We start from the raw sequence: 18,180 nt of genomic DNA, 5'->3' as shown, positions 1-18,180 counted from the left end.
AAAGTGAAAATGTATTAACTTGACATTTTCAGACTGTTGCTGTAATTAATAAAAAATGTATTAAACTGATTAAAATCTTAATATATTAAGGCTCACAGACCTAAAAAGTATGAATAGAAGCTCCTAAATTCCCGCAATTTATTGCAGTATAATTACCCAACAATATAATTTTGTGAGAAATTCTTGAAAGTAACATTTCCTAAAAACCACCCCATTAGTACCTTATGGGAGTCCATTAGGTTGGAAACAAGATCCAGATCTCCATGGACAGGCTGGTCTTCTGCAAGCTGAGGTTCTACTCGATACAGCCAGTCAACAAGTGCCTGAAGAGCCTCAGCAAACTGGCCTGAGAACAAGAGGGCTTCCTCCAACTTGTGTTGCCTGAGGAAAAAAAAATTCAAATATTTTTTTTCTTCACTTCATTCAATGTTTAATCATTCCAAGATCACCAGAATTTCTCACCTCTCCACGCTCTTCCCACAAACTGTGTCCCATTTGTCTCGGACCTCGCCCAACAAGTTGTCCAGTTTTTGTGTGTCTGCCGGCAGTGTTGCCTTGTCTCTCATGGCCTTCCCAGAGCGCACTGTGGTGTCATAAACTGGCTGCTTGGAGCCAAGAGATTTCTGGAACTCCTGCAGTACAGTGATTAACAGAGAGTGGGCATAAGAGACAAGTCTAAAAGTTTTCACAATGCATTTTAATGCATGCATGCTGTACCTTATGTTTAGCCAGCTGGACTTTAATCTTGTCAGGCTCATTAGAGATTTCCAGCTCAGAGTCCAGTCTGCTCTCTGCCTCCTCCAACCAGTCTGTCAGTTTCCTCCAGGCCTCATGAAACTGGACAAGAAAAGACAGTTAACATCAGACAGAGAGAAAGCCATGATCTGAACAACACAGACAGAGTGAGGTAAACCAAAAAGTACCTGTTTGGCTCTCTTGCGGGCTTCGTCCAGGTGGCGTCCTCTGTCTAGTGATCTCTGCACCAGTTTGTCCCAGCGGGCCTGTACACTGAGCAGCAGGTTCTTAATGAGAACCACATCCTGTTTGAGACTGGCAAACCGCAGCTGAGAGCCAGCTTTCTCCAGAGCCAGAACCTGCTCTCTGTGAGTGTTCACCTCATTCACAAACACCTGAAATATACAGGAATGAAGCAGTTATTCCCCTCTTTTTAAAAGAAAAAATATGTATACTACTTAAGCAAGCCACATTTTTTTGCCCAACCTTGTGCTCATCTATCTGAAATAGGACGGTGTCGAGAATGAGGCTGGGTGGCTGAGCCATGTTGAGAGTCTGCTCTGCTTGTGTCAGCCAGTTTATGGTGTCCTGCAGGGAGGTCTGGAATCCTGTTGCCAGCGAGACAGCTTCCTCCAGTTTGCCCTGTGGAAAGCAAGGCAGAGGCATTTTAGGATTGGAAGCCAGAATAAGGTACTTTATTCATCTGTTCATTAATTATCAAATCTGCTATTTAAACATAAATCTGTATTTGGAGCCCTCACCCTTCTGTCATCCATTTTGGCATTGAGACTGGCCCATTTGTTCTGTAGCATGGCCAGGTTCTGTTGGGTCTGGGTGGTACCAGGTCCAGCATCCTCCCCTCCTCTGGCCAGCAGAATAGACTCTCCCTTATCCAGTAGCCGATGGTACTGCTCACCCCTCTGGTTCAGTTGAGCCTGGAGCTCCTATAAACAGTACAGAGCAGTTGATTATCAAAAGTGTTGCTTTTAACTAAAACTATTACAATTTGGGTAGCACTTTACAATGAGGTTCCATTAGTTACAGGAACATGAATCAACAATGAGCAACACATTTATTACCGTCTTTATGTTACTTATTGAAAACACAGTTGTTCATTGTTAATTCACAGTGTTAACAAGCAAAACTTTGGATCATTAGTAAATGCTAAAATTAACATTAAGTTTTTAATAAATTCTGTAGAAGTATTGTTCATTCTTAGTTTATGTTAACTAAAGTAGTTAACTAAAGAACCTTATTGTAATGCGTTCCCTAAATTTGTTGAAATAAAGCTGTTTTTGAACAGTAAGAATTTTAATGTTTTTAAAGTTGATTTATTTGATCCAAAGTACAGCAAAACGGTAACATTTTAAAATATTTTTACTATTTAAAATAACTGTTTTCTATTTGAATATATTTTAAAATGTAACTTATTCCTGTGATTTCAAAGCTATTTTTTTTGCATCATTACTCATCACATGATCCTTCAGAAGTAATTCTAATATTCTGATTTGCTGCTCAAAATATTTTTTTATTATTATTATGTTGAAAACAACAGAGTAGAATTTTTTTCAGGTTTGATGAATAGAATAGAAAGTTCAGAAGAACAGCATTTATCTAAAATATAAATCTTTTGTAGCATAATAAATGTCTTTATCATCACTTTTCATCAATTTAAAGCATCCTTGCTAAATAAAAGTATTAATTTCTATAATTAAAAGAAATATACTGACTCCAAGCTTTTGAATGGGATAGTGTAAAAAAATGTACTTAACTGTTTTAAATATTGATAATAATGATAAAAATGTTTCTTTAACAGCAAATCAGCATATTAGAATGATTTCTGAAGAGTCATGTGAAAATAGTGAAAGTAGATGCTGATGCTGATCACAGGAATAAATTACATTTTAAAATACATTCAAATAGAAAACAGTTATTTTAAATTGCAAAAATATTTCAAAATTGTACGGTTTTTGCTGTACTTTGGATCAAATAAATGTAGGCTTCATGAGCAGAAAATACTTTTTTGCTGTTAAAATTTTTTACTAAAATAATACGGTCAACAAAATCAATATAAAGCAATTAGGCTTTTCCTAATAGAATGCAAAGGCAGTATTTAACATATTCCCGACTACGTTCTTCATTTGATGTTATTTCTTAAAATTCCAAAGAATTCAAAATAAATGAAATAGTATAATATAAAATAAATTATCTTATAAGTTGTATATTTGAGAGTTGTTTGATATCTAATAAGTGGACTAGAGGTGAACTCGTTTTGTGTACCATGTGTTGCTGCAGCTGCTCTCTGGCGGTCTCAGGCAGGCCACCTGTGGGTTTGGCAGCAGACAGCTGACTCTCTGTGCGTCTAAGCCACTGCAGAAACTCCTCCAACTCTCCATGGAAACCCTCCGCCTGACACAGAAACCATGCAGAGGAAAGACAATGAGCTAATTGATCCAACACCTGTACTACAATATTAAAGAGATCCATTCTCGCTGCACAGCAACCCCTCAAACCACATCCATTTTACTGAACTGACTTGAATGTAATTCATTGCAAATGGTGCATTTCAGGCTACAAACATATGCAGATGCACTTGTTTTTTATTGGTGCTTTCAATCAGATCTTTTTTGTATAATGATGCAGTAGTATTATCTAGAGCACCTGTTGCAGTGCAGCTTCCAAAAGCTTCTGCCTCTCATCAGACTTCAGCAGAAGGTTCTTCCAGCTGCGGTTGAGCTCATCCAGCTGGTCTCTCAGGTGGTTGATTTCATCTCCAGGACTGGACTCCAGCAACTCAGAGCCTGCCTTGTTCACCGTCTCCACTGTAGCCCGATGGGACAGCACGTCGTTTCTTAAAACCTACAAAGACAGCTTGATTAAAGGAATCTGCTTTAAATAGAAAATAAAAAAGTAGAGCACATAAAAACTGCCTAATAATCCGTACATGATGCTTAGCCAGCTCAATTTCGATGGCCTTGGGGTCAGAGCTAATGGGCCGCTGGGTGTCCAGTGTGGCGTGAGTGTGACTGAGCCAAGATTGCAGCTCAGAGAGAGCATGCTGGAACTGACCTAGAGCCAACAGCGCACCCTCCAGTTTGTGCTAAAACAGAGAAGACAGAGTTAAAAATACAATCAAGAGTAAAAAGCATTTCCTCTCTAGGCTGTTTATGTTTTATGGAGCATTTGAAGGTTATCAGTGTGTGTTTATCAATGCTACTGAATGTAGCTTTTGTAAATTAGAGTCTGAATTATCTGTTTTAAAGGAGTAGTTCACTTCCACAACAAAAATGTACAGATTTATTCAAGATGTCCAAGTCTTCTTCAGTTGCAAAGAAATGATGTTTTTTGAGGAAAACATTTCAGGATTTCTCTCCATATATTGGACTTCAATGGTGCCCATGAGTTTGAACTTCTGAAATGCAGTTTAAATGCAGCTTCAAAGGGCTCTAAACGATTACAGCTGAGAAAAAGAGGTCTTATCTAGCGAAACGATCGGTTATTTTCTAAAAAAAAAAAAAAAAAAAGCAATGTATATACTTTTTAACCTCAAATGCTTGTCGTGTTTAGCTTCGTGTGTACTCTGTGTATTCCGGTTCAATCACCTTTATTTTATACAACGCAAAGCTAAACAAGACAAGCATTTGAGGTTAAAAAAAGTGTATAAATTGCAATTTTATTTGTGTGTACTCTGTGCATTCTGGTTCAAGACAGTTAGGGTAGTTCAAAAAACTCTCATTATCTCCAGCAACTTCAAAATAATCCTACATCTCTGCAGAAGTACCGACAAACTTTTTACACGTGAACGTGCGAAGATCAAATTTCAAATATTCATTTTTTTTTTTTTTTTTTTAGAAAATAAGCGATCGTTTTGCTGGACAAGACTCTTCTTCCTCGGCTGGGATCGTTTAGAGCCCTTTAAAGCTGCATTTAAACTGCATTTTGGAAGTTCAAACTCACAGGCACCATGAAAGTCCACTATATGAAGAGAAATCCTGAAATGTTTTCCTCAAAAAAACATCATTACTTTACGAATGAAGAAAGAAAGACATGAACATCTTGGATGACAAGGGGGTGAGTACATTATCTGTACATTTTTGTTCTGGAAGTGAACTTCTCTTTTAAGAGTAATTGTTTTGTAAATGCAAAAGGAGACTGAAATATTAAAACGGTTTTTATTTCCTCACCTGTCTGATTGTGATTTTGTCCACCAGGTTGTCCCACAAGTGGCGTTGCTCAGTGAGAGGCTCTTGAATCATGTCTCGGTCTGTTTGGTCGCTCACTTTTTTGAGCAGCAGCTCTCCTTGGTGGCAAAGCTTCTCCATGTCAATCTGCTGCTGGTAAACTTCCACTTTATATTGCTGTGTCACGTAAAAAGAAAAAGGGTTATTGTTTTTCTGTGTGATTTGAGAGATAGTAGCAGACGAGGTTGATTTCGAACCTTGAGCTCTTCGATCTGTTGTTTAACGGTGCTGAGGTCTGTCCCTACAGCTGGCATGTCGCACAATTTGATGACAGCATTGTCCAAGTAGTCAAACATGCCCTGTGGAGACATAAAAAGCAGTGATTGTTAACACAGTTGGCTTGACCAATCAGAGCAGATTTTGTGGTACCAATAGTGTGATAGACACCTGAAGAGCATCCTGGTACTGCACAGAGGCAGTCATGGCCTCTTCCAGTCTCTCCATTCTCTCTCTCCATGTGCGGTTCAAACCTTCCCAGGCTGCGTTCATCTGAGCGTCAAAAGAGCAACACAAAATCAACACCATGGAGATGTTTTGTTTAAATGTGAATGAAATAGGGCGTCATCTACATTGCTTATTACTGTTCTACCCTCTTACCTCATCGATGGTCTTCTTGACCTCTGGTTTCTCAGTCTCTCCGCAGGCAAAGATGAGGTCAGCTCCAAGTGTTCGTACGATCTCCAGTTCCTCCCTCAGCCCATCTGTCTCTGCCTTAATGGCCTGAGTGTGAGACAAAAACATCATCACTATATACTCTTGAGATTTTTGTCTTGACTCAACATTATGTAGTTTGATCTACTCCAAAGTCTCATTAAAGTGTGCATTATTAAACTTTACACGGCTCCCTATTAAGGGTATTTACAGTATTTTTGCTGACTTTCTTTTTTAAAAGAAACTGTGAATATTGATATTACATGTTGTGATTTTAGACGTTAAAAATTGTTCCTCAGTTCCAAGAATTTATTCACGTTAAAAAGCAAAAACAATCTGATTATGAGATTAAAGTTGTAATACTTCGAGAATAAAGTCTAAATTACAACAACAGTCGAAATATTTTGAGAATAAAGTCAAAATATTTCGAGAATGAAGACAAATTATTTTGAGAATAAAGTCGATATATTTCAAGACTAAAGTCTAAATGTTTAGAGAATAAAGTCGAAATGTTTTTAAGATTCAAAATTTAAGTCAAAATTACGAGAATAAATTAGTATTATATAATACATGAGAAAACTTTCAGTTTACATCTTGATTTTATTTACAATTTTAACAAAATCAGTTTTATTTTTTCCCCCAAAAATTTTGTTTTAGTTTTTTTTAAATTCCGTTTTTCTATTTAAATTTTTCTGGAATCCTTTTTTTTTTTTTTTTTGACATTTTTACAGTTTTAATGGTTAATTTTAATAAATTTTTATTTTTTTACCAAATTCTGTTTTCCATTAATTTTCTGGATTCCATTTTAATAGTTTAATTAAATTTGAATAATAAAAGCATCTCTAATTAATTGATTTAAAATAAAAAATACATATTATTAGTATTAATATATATATATTTTTTTCAAAAATACTATGCTGTTTATTTACATTTTTCTGGTGAATAAATTAAATAATTAAATAAATATTAAATAAATAAATAAATGTTCTGGTAAATATTCCTTAAAAATAATGTTTTAATAATAATTTAAAAATAGTAGTAGTAGTACTGTCATTACATTAAGTAACATATTTCTGTCACAATTTATACGTTAAACCGAACTCTTATTTTAATGGGTAGCTGTGAAGACCTTTATGTTTCTGTTTGTATATGATATGACAACAGCTTTTCTCAAAAGACACTGTAAAACACCCATGAAGTGACTCTGAGTCACCTGTTTTAGTTTTAGTATGTGTACTGACCTAGTTTAGATTTATTCATTCAAAATTTTGCAAACTCCTTGACATTCCACATTATACAGTAAATTCAATTTTTATGACTGGATTCTGCGATTCCATCTGCATTGCAGAAATCATAGGGCCCTACCCCTAGTGCACTCCGGCCCCCTGGTTAAGAACCATTGATCTATACATATCTTTAAGTTTGATTAGTTGGCTAGTCATTTAGGCAACCTACAGACTGGTCAATTTTGAAAATATGTAGTTTTTGTACATGTTTACTTTTTTAAATTTAATAAAAATGTCTTGCTAGTGATTCTCTTGTTGGACTGACCTCTGCTGCTTCTATTTGTTGTTTTATAAGTGAGGGATCCACACCGGGGTCCTCCAGCTCTTTCACAATGTCCTGAGAGTCGCGAAGTGTGCTTAGCAGAGCGGCCATGTCGGCCCAGAACTTTCCAGCAAGATCTAAAACATCCTGAAGCTTTCCTTCTCTTTCCTCTGCCCTCTGCCTGATCTCATCCCACAGAGAGCGCAGCCGCAAGAGTCGTGAACGCACCGCTGAGAATGGGAACAGATTACACATTTACCAAAAAACACAAGATAAAGCATTTCATACAACCATAGAGTGTCATTGCATATCAAATATCTGTACCCTGGGCGGCAGGATCATCGTGTGGGGCGCGACCGATGAGCTCTTCTCCTCGGGCACACAAGGCGCTGAAAGACGGAAGGAGTTTGTCCAGCTCTAGCCCTGTTGCCCGGTGCTCCGCAAGTTGCTCCCGGATCTTCTCCACCTCAGCCGCTACTGGAGGGGGCTGCCTCAAGCGTTGAACCGCACCTTCCAAAGTCTCCAACAGAGGGTCCATCTTATCATGGAACTGAATGGAGAGAAAGAAGACAAGTTTTAGAACAACTACAGGATGCAAAAGTAACTGCAGAAAGACCAGGCATAAAGAGGGGGAAAGGTTTATATCAGACACATGCTAAGGGGTAGAGAAAGTTGGTTTTAAAATAATAGGAATACTTCAGGACAAGTACTGCAATATATTCTTCTTAAAGTGGAAAGAAATTAACCAAATTATATCGATCCAATACAGTTGTTATATCAGTGGTTAAATCAGTGGGTGATGATGCTCTTACCTCTACCAGCTGAGGGTGTTGCAGAGAGCAGTGATGATGGAGGGATGAACACACACAGCACATCCACAAACATGAGTGATGGGTGGACGGATGGACCAAACGGACATGGGAGGGAGAGGTGCAGGGAATGGGAAAGGGGAAAGTTGCAACAAACAGGAATGGGGGAAGATTACATGGAGAGGAGAGGGTGACAGGATATGGGGCACAAGTGGGGTTACAGTGAAGTAGAGTTTGAAGGGATGGAGGTGGAGAAACAGTACAATGTGTTAATTCAACAGCATGCAACAGGCCAGCAGGAAGAATCACTAACACAAATATTAAACCAAAATGCAGCTGATGATGTCAGTTGTCAGTGATGTTATTTAAAAAAATGCCTTAGTCAGAAACAATGACTAAGTAAAGGTGATATGTGTTATATAAAATAGCTTGAATGTACTTGTGTGTTCTAGCAACCATGTTGATGACACAAAATGAGTTGATATTGTGGTGCATAATGCTAAACTGTGGGATGTAACCTTTAAATTATTCACAAGCTGGGCAGCAGTCCAAAGTAAGCATTCTAACATTTTTGCAGCAAATACCTGGACAGACTGTGACACTGCTTCATCCAGTGCTGTGGCTCGACTTTTGACCTCCTCTTTGATGCTGAGGTAACGTCTCTCTGCTTCATTGTAACGTTGTCTCACTGTTGCCCCTTCCTGGGCGCTTAGTTCTGCCAGCTGTGGGCCGATCTTTAGCAGTTTATCTATGTGAGGCTTGTGCTCAGAGATGGATTCTCTCAAAAGCTAGACAGGAAAGCATAAAACATGTCATGTGATGTCAATACATATGACAATAAATTAAAAAATTGAGTTTTGTTGTGTCTACTGGTACATTCAAATACATATTTATGAGTTGGGAAGTTGTCAGGAGCAAGATGGCAATAGCTTGCATTTTTGCTTTTTTTTATATAAGGTGTTTTCATACACCTTGCAGTATTTATTTTACCTAAAAAGAGGGATAATACAAAATGCATGTTATTTAGCACTGACCCGAATAAGATATTTCACATAAAATATGTTTACATATAGTCCACAAGAGAAAATAATAGTTGAATTTATAAAAATGACCTTGTTCAAAAATGTCCATACACTTGATTCCTAAAACTGTGTTGTTACCTGAATGATCCACAGCTGTGTTTTTGTTTAGTGATAGTTGTTCATGAGTCCCTTGTTTACTCTGAACAGTTAAACTGCTTGCTGTTCTTCAGAAAAATCCTTCAGCTTTTTCAGCATTTTTGTGTATTTGAACCCTTTCCAACAATGACTGTATGTGTACATTTTTCTCATTTTGACTAAATATCACATTTTCTCATTAAGTACCGCCCTTTAGAAGCTACAGAAGATATATGTTTCACAGAAGACAAAATAAGTTCAATTTACCCTGATCTTCAAATTCAAAAAGTTTCCTCTTTCCTTCTGAAGCATCAGTGAGCATTTGAACCTTCTGTAATAGTTGCATATGAGTCCCTCAGTTGTCCTCAGTGCGAAAAGATGGATCTCAAAATCATAGTCATTGTTGGAAAGGGATCAAATACACGTATGTAAACTTTTGAACAGGGTCATTTTTATAAATTAAATTATTTTCTCTTGTAAACTATATGAAAAGTCTTTTATGTGAAATATCTTACTCGGGTCAGTACTAAATTAAATTTTGTATGATCCCTCTTATTTTGGTAAAAAAACACATTTTGCCGATTCTGCAAGGTGTATGTAAACTTTTGACTTCAACTGTGTTTTTATTCAATTCATGAAAGTGCTGTAAACAGAATAGTTATATCTCGTAATTGTACAATACATTGGATTTTGTGCATGCAAGTTAGATACCTTATTTGTAAATAAAACATGTATAAATTAAAAAAACATTCCTTTAATATTGATGCTGCATCTACTGTGTCTTGAATGCATCATATAACCACATTAGAGCAAAGGGGACTCAAGTCCTTTGTTTTCATACTGCTTACTCACCCTCATCTGGTCTTGCTGTTGTCTGAGCGCTTCTGTGTCAACAGCTGGAGGGGGTAGCTGGGTAATCAGAGTCTCTGTCTCACCCAGCCAGGGTTCAAGTTCCTCATACGTCTCCCAGAACCGTGCTACTAACACCTGAGCTTGCTCTAGAGCTGAGAAGCGCTCAGCATGACTCTGATTTACTGCTTCATAACGAGCACTTAAAGAGTCTGTCTTCACCTACAGGAGAAAGAAGAAAGAGGTTTTATCGGGGTCAACTGAATTAATCTTTAGAGACTAAAAAAAAAACAAGCTTGCACTGTTGTTTGTCCCCAACATGACTCAACAAATCAAATCTCTGCCAGAAAATGCATGAGTCACATCAATTCAATTTTCCTGACCTAACCTTTCGCAGATGAATAATTACATAGTTTATTCTGCCCCCTCCCCGTCTCTCTCTTCTTTATTTCGTTTCTAACCTTCAGAGCTTCTCTCTGCTGTTCACTGCAGCTCTCCAGGATGTCCTCTTGTGTCTTGAGGAGTTGGTCCACTGTGTCTTTGTGACGGATGATATCGATGTTAAAGGCTCTCTGCACCTGGAGCTGAGCCACAGTCACATCAGGCTCCAGACTCAGAGGCCCCAGAGACGCCAACTTCCTCTCTGTTTCTCCAACCCAGGTCAGCTCTGCGTCAACTGCCTCCTCATACTGAAACAAAAACACACACAAATACACTGTCAAAAAAACAAAGAGGTATGACAAAATATTTACAAATTCAAGAAGGCAACATGGACAGAGCATCCTAAATCACCCTTGGCTTAAAGGGATAGTTCACCCTAAAATTAAAATTCTGTCATTAATTACTCACCCTTATATTGTTCCAAACCCATAAGACCTTCATTCATCTTCAGAACACAGATTAAGATTTTTGGATAAAATCTGAGAGCTTTCTGACCACGCATACACAGCAACGCAACTGATACATTCAAGGCCCAGAAAGGTAGTAAGGACATTGTTAAAATAGTCCAATAATAATAGTTGAATCCATTTGTTGTTTTTGTTTTCTCTCCGCACAAAACAAATTCTCATAGCTTCATAGAAAACCACTGATGTTTCATGGGCTATTTTAACAATATCCTTACTACCTTTCTGGGAATTGAACATGTCAGTTGTGTTGCTGTCCATGCAGGGCCAGAAAGCTCTCAGATTTCATCAAAAATATCTTATTTTGTGTTCTGAATATGAATGAAGGTCTTTTTACTTTTTTTTAAGTAAGTTTACATTATGATTGTAAATATGTACAGTGTTTGCTGTAGTACCTGCTGTGACCTTTGGATGGCAGCCTGCACTAACTGCACTCTCTGTGTGATGGTTTCATCAGCTTGGCGGTAGCGCTGATTGGCATCTGCGACAAGGCGGTCCAGGCCTTCCCGTGCACGCCAGGGCACCAGATCCAGTAAAGCACTGCCCACTTCATTCACTGTGTCCAGAACTAACCTTTTCTCAGCAGACACGCACTTCAGCTCCTGAGTCAAACATAAACACAATACAAAATATTGAATGAAGACATAAATGAATTTGGTTTAGTAAAAACAAAAGTAGCTGTGCATAGACTAAGAGAAGGAAAAAGTAAAAAGTAAAAACTTCACAACCAGTTAAAGGTTTTTGAACAGTAAGTTTTTGAATGGTTTTAAAGAAGTCTCTTCTGCTCAACCAAGCCTGCATTTATTTGATCCAAAGTACAGCAAAAACAGCAAAATTCTGAAATATTTTTACTATTTTCTATTTGAATATCTTTCAAAATGTAATTTACTCCTGTGATCAAAGCTCAATTTTCCGCATTGTTACTCCAGTCTTCAACATCACATGATCCTTCAGAAATCATTCTGATATGCTGATTTGCTGTTCAAGAAACGTTTATTATTATTATCCATTTTCAAAACAATTTTTTTCAGGATTCTTTGATGAATAGAAAGATCCAATAAGTAGCATTTATCTGAAATAAAAAGCTTTTATAAAAAAAGTGTTTTCAAAAGTGATATTCATTTATAATATTACAAAAGATTTCTATTTCAGATAAATGCTGTTCTTTAAATGCAATCAGATTTCAAAAGGAGAGTTCCAATATTTAAGTAAACCCTAAACCTAATTCTTTCTAATCATCAAGGAAACCTGAAAATATTTTTTGAGCAGCAAATCAGAATATTAGAATGATTTCTGAAGGATCATTTGAGAAATGATGCTAAAAATTCAGCTTTGAAATCATGGGAATAAATTACATTTTAAAATATATTAAAATAAAAACAGCTGTTTTAAACAGTAAAAATATTTCAATTTGACTGTTTTTGCTATACTTCAGATCCAATAAATGCAGGTGGTGGGCAGAAGAGACTTCATTAAAAAAATTAAAAAACTTACTGTTTAAAAACTTTTGACTGGTTCTGTACTTAAAAAGAAAAAGGTAACAGTAGACATTCTCACCCTCTGTCTGTCCTGATAGGCTGGTGCTGTATCTGGCTCAACATTGTTAAGCTCCGCCTCCACGCTATCCAACCATTGGCTGATGTCTTCATGCGAGCTAGCGAATCGCGTGGCCAACTGAAGGGCCTGTTCTAGAGTACGAAGGGCCTTGCTGCTGCCCGCTGTCATCTCCGCATAGCGGCTTTTGATGCCATCTAGCTTCTCCTGAATCAACAGGACCTCCTCACCTGTCACACAGATCAAAAATGATCACACTCAAAGAAGGAGTTTATTGATATACCATGAACAAAGAGGCTGGATGGAAAAGTACCAGTGGTTTGTTTAAGCAGAGCCTGTCCATTCTTAATGGCCTGGTCAACGGTCTTCTTCCTGCTGATAATCTCTTCATTAAGAGCCTGTAGGGGACCAGCAGTAGAAACATTAACTCTGCACATAATTCAAACGGATTTAAAATTAAATACATTGGTATATGCAATTTGATTTTTTATTTGTGGCCCTGGACCACAAAAACAGTCATTTTTTTGAAAATAAGCTTTCCATTGATGTATGGTTTGTTAGGATAGGACAATATTTGGCCGAGATACAACTATTTGTAAATCTGGAATCTGAGGGTGCAAAAAATTTAAAATATTGCAAAAATGGCCTTTAAAGTTGTCCAAATGAAGTTCGTAGCAATGCATACTAATAATCAAAAATTTATTTGTGATATATTTACGGTAGAAAATTTAAAAATATCCTGTAACATGATCTTCACTTAATATCCTAATGATTTTTGAAATAAAAGAAAAAATTATAATTCTGACCCATACAATGTATTTTTGGCTGTTGCTCCAAATATATCTGTGCTACGCAAGACTGGTTTTGTGGTCCAGGGTCACATTTAGAATGTTAAAAATTTTAATCGACTGACAGACCAAGTATAGCTCTGACCTCACTGAGTGACAGTTTTTTTTAGGATGAGGGCTATTTAGCAATATTCATATTCTCTGAACTGACTTATACTGTATTGTTGATCCTGGGCAGCTATGCCCTTCACAATCGTACCAGTGTGTGTTTGTGTTGCTGCTCTAGTAGCTCCGGCTGATAACTTTGCACAGAAACCTCAGCCAGTCTCTGGGCCACCTCAGCTAGCCAGTTAAGGACTTCCACCTCTTCCTCTCCAAATAGCTGTGCATTGGCCAGGGCCTGCTCCAGCATGGTCTCTCTTCGATTGCACCAATCACGCAGATCCGTGTGCACGTTTCGCACTGCCGCCACACGCTCACCCAGCCAATCACGATCAGCTGTACAGCTGAGCGGGTGCAGTGATTGACTGAGAGTCTCAAGATGGTCTACATCATTCTCCCGAGAGGATACCTCCTCTTGGAGAGCCTGGGATTATAGCCCAGAGTAAAGAAGAGACGTGATTGAATGAGTAGAAGGAGAAAAAAAAGACAAACAAGGCAAACATAAACAAACATGACAATGCAGAATGACAAATCATAAGGAAAAATAATATGTGAATCAACACAAGATGAGATGGGAACATATTTAAAAAAAAGAAAAGAAATCACGATCAAATTAAACTAAAATGAAAAGGGATGTGGGTAGAATCACGACCTGAATTTTGTGCCTTCTTAGATTACTGCACTCCTACTAGTGCATTTAAAACCACAGGAGACTGACAATCTGTTCTCTGCATCTCTAGTTAGTCTAATGATGCTCGACACTGAAAATCGTTTGCTAAAATGACAGATCTTGGTTCGGCAGCAACAATTCTGGCCAGGATATATCTCTCCCAGGTGCTGTGCATACTCGTACCTTGTGCCTTACAATCTGCTGTGTGATTTTGGAGGTCTGTGTTCCCATTGGCTCAGCGGAGCTCAGGCGTCTCTCTGTTGCGCTCAACCACTCACTGAGCGGCTCCACCGCCTCGTGGAACTGCAGAGCCAACACCTGCAGCTCCTCTAGCTGCCGCTGCCTGAGGACATGAGGTTAGGAGGAAATCTGTGTTATATTCGTATGGCTATTCTGGTTTTATGGCCTTGTAAAGCAACCAAGTGATTGAGTTCCGAGTAAGAGATTCGATTAAGAGATTTTATGGCTATGTCTGGGTGTCCATATTGCTCTGATTATGGAGTTTACCTGGCGCTGGCCTTTTCCAGCAGATTTGTCCATCTCTCTCCTAGGCTCTTAAGTTGTTTCTGGATTTTTTCTCTATCTTGTGCCTCGGCCGTAGCGGCGATACGCTCTCCTTCTGCCCTGATCATCTCTACTGTCCCACGGCGGTCATCCAGCAACCGTTGCAACAGCTAGGAATAATATGGAACATTCATTAATGTATTTCAATCTAAATTAAATTAAAAATCATATTTATTTTTTTAATCTTGCATGATAAATTTGTCTTATTAGTGTGATACAAAATCAAGGGATCTCAAAGTCACAAAATGGGTATTTTCAAAAAATGATAATATGTGACCCTGGACGACAAAACCAGTCATTATGGTAAATTTTTTAAATTCAGATTATACAACATCTCAAAGGTGAATGAATAAGTTTGTTAGTATAGGACAATATTTACAACAATTTGAAAATCTAGAATCTGAGGGTGTAAAAAAATAAATATTGAGAAAATCGCCTATAAAGTTGTCCAAATGAAGTTCAATGCATAAAAGCAATGCATATTACTAATAAAAAATTAAGTTTAGATATATTTACGGTAGGAAATTTACGAAATATTTTGATGGAACATGATTCTTACTTAATATCCTAATGATTTTTGGAATAAAAGAATTCTTTTTCATTTTGACCCATACAATGTATTTTGGTATTTTATATTCCCGTGCTACTTAAGACTGGTTTTGTGGTTCAGAGTCACATATAATATAATAATTTTAGGTTTTACTTAAGTATTGAAACTCTCCTTTTAAAATCTGATTACATTCAAATTTGCTTTAAAATCTAACCTTCTGTTCCTGAATTTGTGCCTTGACCACACGGTACTCGGCAGATGGAGGTTTCTGATTGGCTATGAGCTCTTCTGTGTCACTCAGCCAGCTCAAGAGTGGCTCCAGAGCATCTTGGAACTTCCCACAATGCAAAAGGGCCTCCTGCAGCTGGGCTATTCTTTCAGCAACCTGTGAAGAAAAGAGAAATATTTAATATTTAATTCATCCATTTACATCAATTAACCAAAAAAAAAAAGGCTTAAAATAGATTCTAGCTTACCCTCTTGTTGAGGGAGTTCCAGCGCAGGTTGGTGGTCTCCAAGTCATGTTCCAGGGCCTGAGTGTCAGTGTGTTTGCCTGCACTCTGGATAAGACCTTGACCCACAGCGTTGACATGTTGCAGTTTAGGCTGAATGCTGTCTATCTGCTCTCTTTCTACAGCCTAGAAAGAGAGAACAAATGAGTTGAGTATGTTACTGGACATTTGTTATGCTACTGGACATGTGATATGATAGAATGTGTCTAAACAGGTCAAGGCTGTACAAACACAACAACATGATAATGGTGGCATGGCCATTTATAAATGGGGAAGCAGTTTTCAGCCGCCACACACCGACTGAAATTAAATACAAGGCCTTGGCAGCAATGCTGTACAGCTCTATTTCCCCAACAGCCCAACACTACAGCTCTGACAGAGTGGTTCACCACATACAGGTTGCCAAATACCCCTAACCAACACCATGACTAGCAATTACCAAAGAGAAGTTTAAAGTCAACATAAAATCCATTTTAATTTTTGTAATGACTTATCACAAAGAAACAGAATATTCAACAGGAAAAGTATTTTAATAAAACCACTTGGAATTGGATGGATCACAAAAAGTGGTCATTATATACCAGGATGGATTTGGACCTTAATTGTCCAATTTCACTACTAAACCACAAGCCTCTTTCACACCGCAATACTAGTAAATTGCTGTAAAATCACCTGAATGACTTTACTGGTAAACACAAAAATGTGCTGTTTACACAGGCAACAAAAAAGACATTCTGTCTTTTTACTGGTAAAGCACCATTCAAACATCAGTTTCAAAATACCCGTAAATTCTGTGACATTATTAACCAGAAACGACCTCTGGCTGTGCATTTATGTTGATGTTTTCATTTTTGTGTGAAACGTTAATATTCATGCAGCTGCTTTTGGTCCAGAGGCATCATATTAGATGACTCTAGATATTTCTTTAACTTTATCGTCATCTGCGTCAGAATGTTATGATTGGCCCAGAGTAGATGTCTTAAGTCAGCACGTTCTAGCGTTGTCAAAAGTACAGACCACAAAACCAGTCTGTACTGAAATTTTCAAAACGTCCATTTCCCAGTAACATTTGAGCGCTGATTCTTAAACACAGCTGATTGTCCACTGTGCTCAGGCGCTCAAAAAGGCGCTTGAAAAGCTATGAAGCCCCATTCACACTACACGCGACATGCAGCGACTAAGCGACGCGATCCCATTCATTTCCATGGAGAGCTGGCGATTTCCGGCGACGAGAGCGACAGCGGCCGTCAGCGACCGTTAGCGACCGGATGTGGGCGTGTCGAGCGACGCGACAAAGTTCAGAATCTCTAAACTTTATGCAAATGAAGAGCGACTTTCGGGAGCGACAGCCAATAGGAAAGAAGATGATAGTGCTCATGTGATCATTCTCCTTTCAGCTCCAGCAGAGGAGAAATTAATTCCTGCCGTTAGCACATACAGGGACATAAATTTTAAAAATGAGGCATGGAAAGGGGTGGCCAATATCGTGGGGGTTTTTAATGAACTAATAGGATGTAAAATTAGATATTACCTCTTAAAAAATCAAAAACAAAATGTGTTAAATGTATGACAACAGACAAAATCATAAATGATTAGACAGCAAATAAACATACCGTATTAAAAATAATATTAACTGCATTAAAATGAATTGTAACATGCTTGTCTTTGTTTGTAAAGTTGCTTTGGATAAAAACGTCTGTTAAATGATGTTGCTAAGCAACCAGTAATAAGAACGCCCACTAGCGACCTCATCGCCAGCCTCTGGCGACATGCAGCGACAGAAGTCGCTGCTAGTGTGAACGGGGCTTGAGTCATATCTGTTGAAATTATTTTTCATATATTTTCATTTTCATGGATGATATTAAAATTGTATGCTTTGTCGGAAATCACATTTTGTATGAATATGTATTACAATAAATGTAGAATGTAGAAGTTCACAACCAATAAAAAGTATGTAGTATGTATGAAACTAGGATGAATGAGAATTCGCAGCAATTACGATATTACAGTTATAATATTTTAAGAGTATACTCTAGACTTTTTGCGCATGCAAATGGCCTGGATTGGGAGCACCGGGAGATATTCTAAAGTCTCAGCTTTCAAAATCTGTCATTTTTAATAGCAAAATACAAACAATATGTCTATTACAATAATGTATAGTTGGTTTTATAGTAAAAGTACTAACTACAAATAGGTCTAACGAATGCAATCAAAGACGTGAAATATTATTTCCAAGCATACTGGCCTGTCAACTTCTCCTAATGCTCCCAATCTGGACCATTTGCATGCGCAGGCTATACTCTCAAAATACTATAACTTTAATTGCTACGATTTAATTCTCGCAATTCCGACTTTATTCTAGTAATTTCTACTTTATTCTTGAAATATGTTGAAGTCGTAAAAAATGGATACAATTTCAAGATGAATAAAATTTAACAAGTGTTATTAAATTATTATCTTTTTTAGATTAACTAGAGTTAGATGA

The 18,180-nt window shown here is 37.6% G+C and overlaps 1 protein-coding gene across 1 annotated transcript in view; it reads right to left on the bottom strand.

Moving 5' to 3' along the window:
- The window catches only part of macf1a (microtubule actin crosslinking factor 1a), a 134,013-nt gene that overhangs the window by 22,926 nt on the left and 92,907 nt on the right, over window positions 1-18,180 (bottom strand). Inside the window, 26 exon segments of the mRNA XM_073821602.1 lie at window positions 222-381; window positions 463-632; window positions 718-837; window positions 924-1,130; window positions 1,222-1,377; window positions 1,497-1,679; window positions 3,016-3,144; window positions 3,397-3,594; window positions 3,680-3,835; window positions 4,920-5,093; window positions 5,174-5,275; window positions 5,364-5,465; window positions 5,574-5,696; window positions 7,179-7,405; window positions 7,500-7,725; window positions 8,569-8,772; window positions 9,994-10,212; window positions 10,452-10,679; window positions 11,291-11,497; window positions 12,453-12,679; window positions 12,763-12,847; window positions 13,497-13,823; window positions 14,253-14,412; window positions 14,577-14,743; window positions 15,398-15,568; window positions 15,660-15,821. Coding sequence (XP_073677703.1) covers window positions 222-381; window positions 463-632; window positions 718-837; window positions 924-1,130; window positions 1,222-1,377; window positions 1,497-1,679; window positions 3,016-3,144; window positions 3,397-3,594; window positions 3,680-3,835; window positions 4,920-5,093; window positions 5,174-5,275; window positions 5,364-5,465; window positions 5,574-5,696; window positions 7,179-7,405; window positions 7,500-7,725; window positions 8,569-8,772; window positions 9,994-10,212; window positions 10,452-10,679; window positions 11,291-11,497; window positions 12,453-12,679; window positions 12,763-12,847; window positions 13,497-13,823; window positions 14,253-14,412; window positions 14,577-14,743; window positions 15,398-15,568; window positions 15,660-15,821 — 4,590 coding nt within the window.

This window comes from Garra rufa, chromosome 17 (assembly GCF_049309525.1).
Source record: "Garra rufa chromosome 17, GarRuf1.0, whole genome shotgun sequence".
Lineage (NCBI taxonomy): Eukaryota > Metazoa > Chordata > Actinopteri > Cypriniformes > Cyprinidae > Garra > Garra rufa.
Note: the sequence above shows the minus strand (reverse complement) of the source record. Positions and strands in the feature narration are given on the sequence as shown.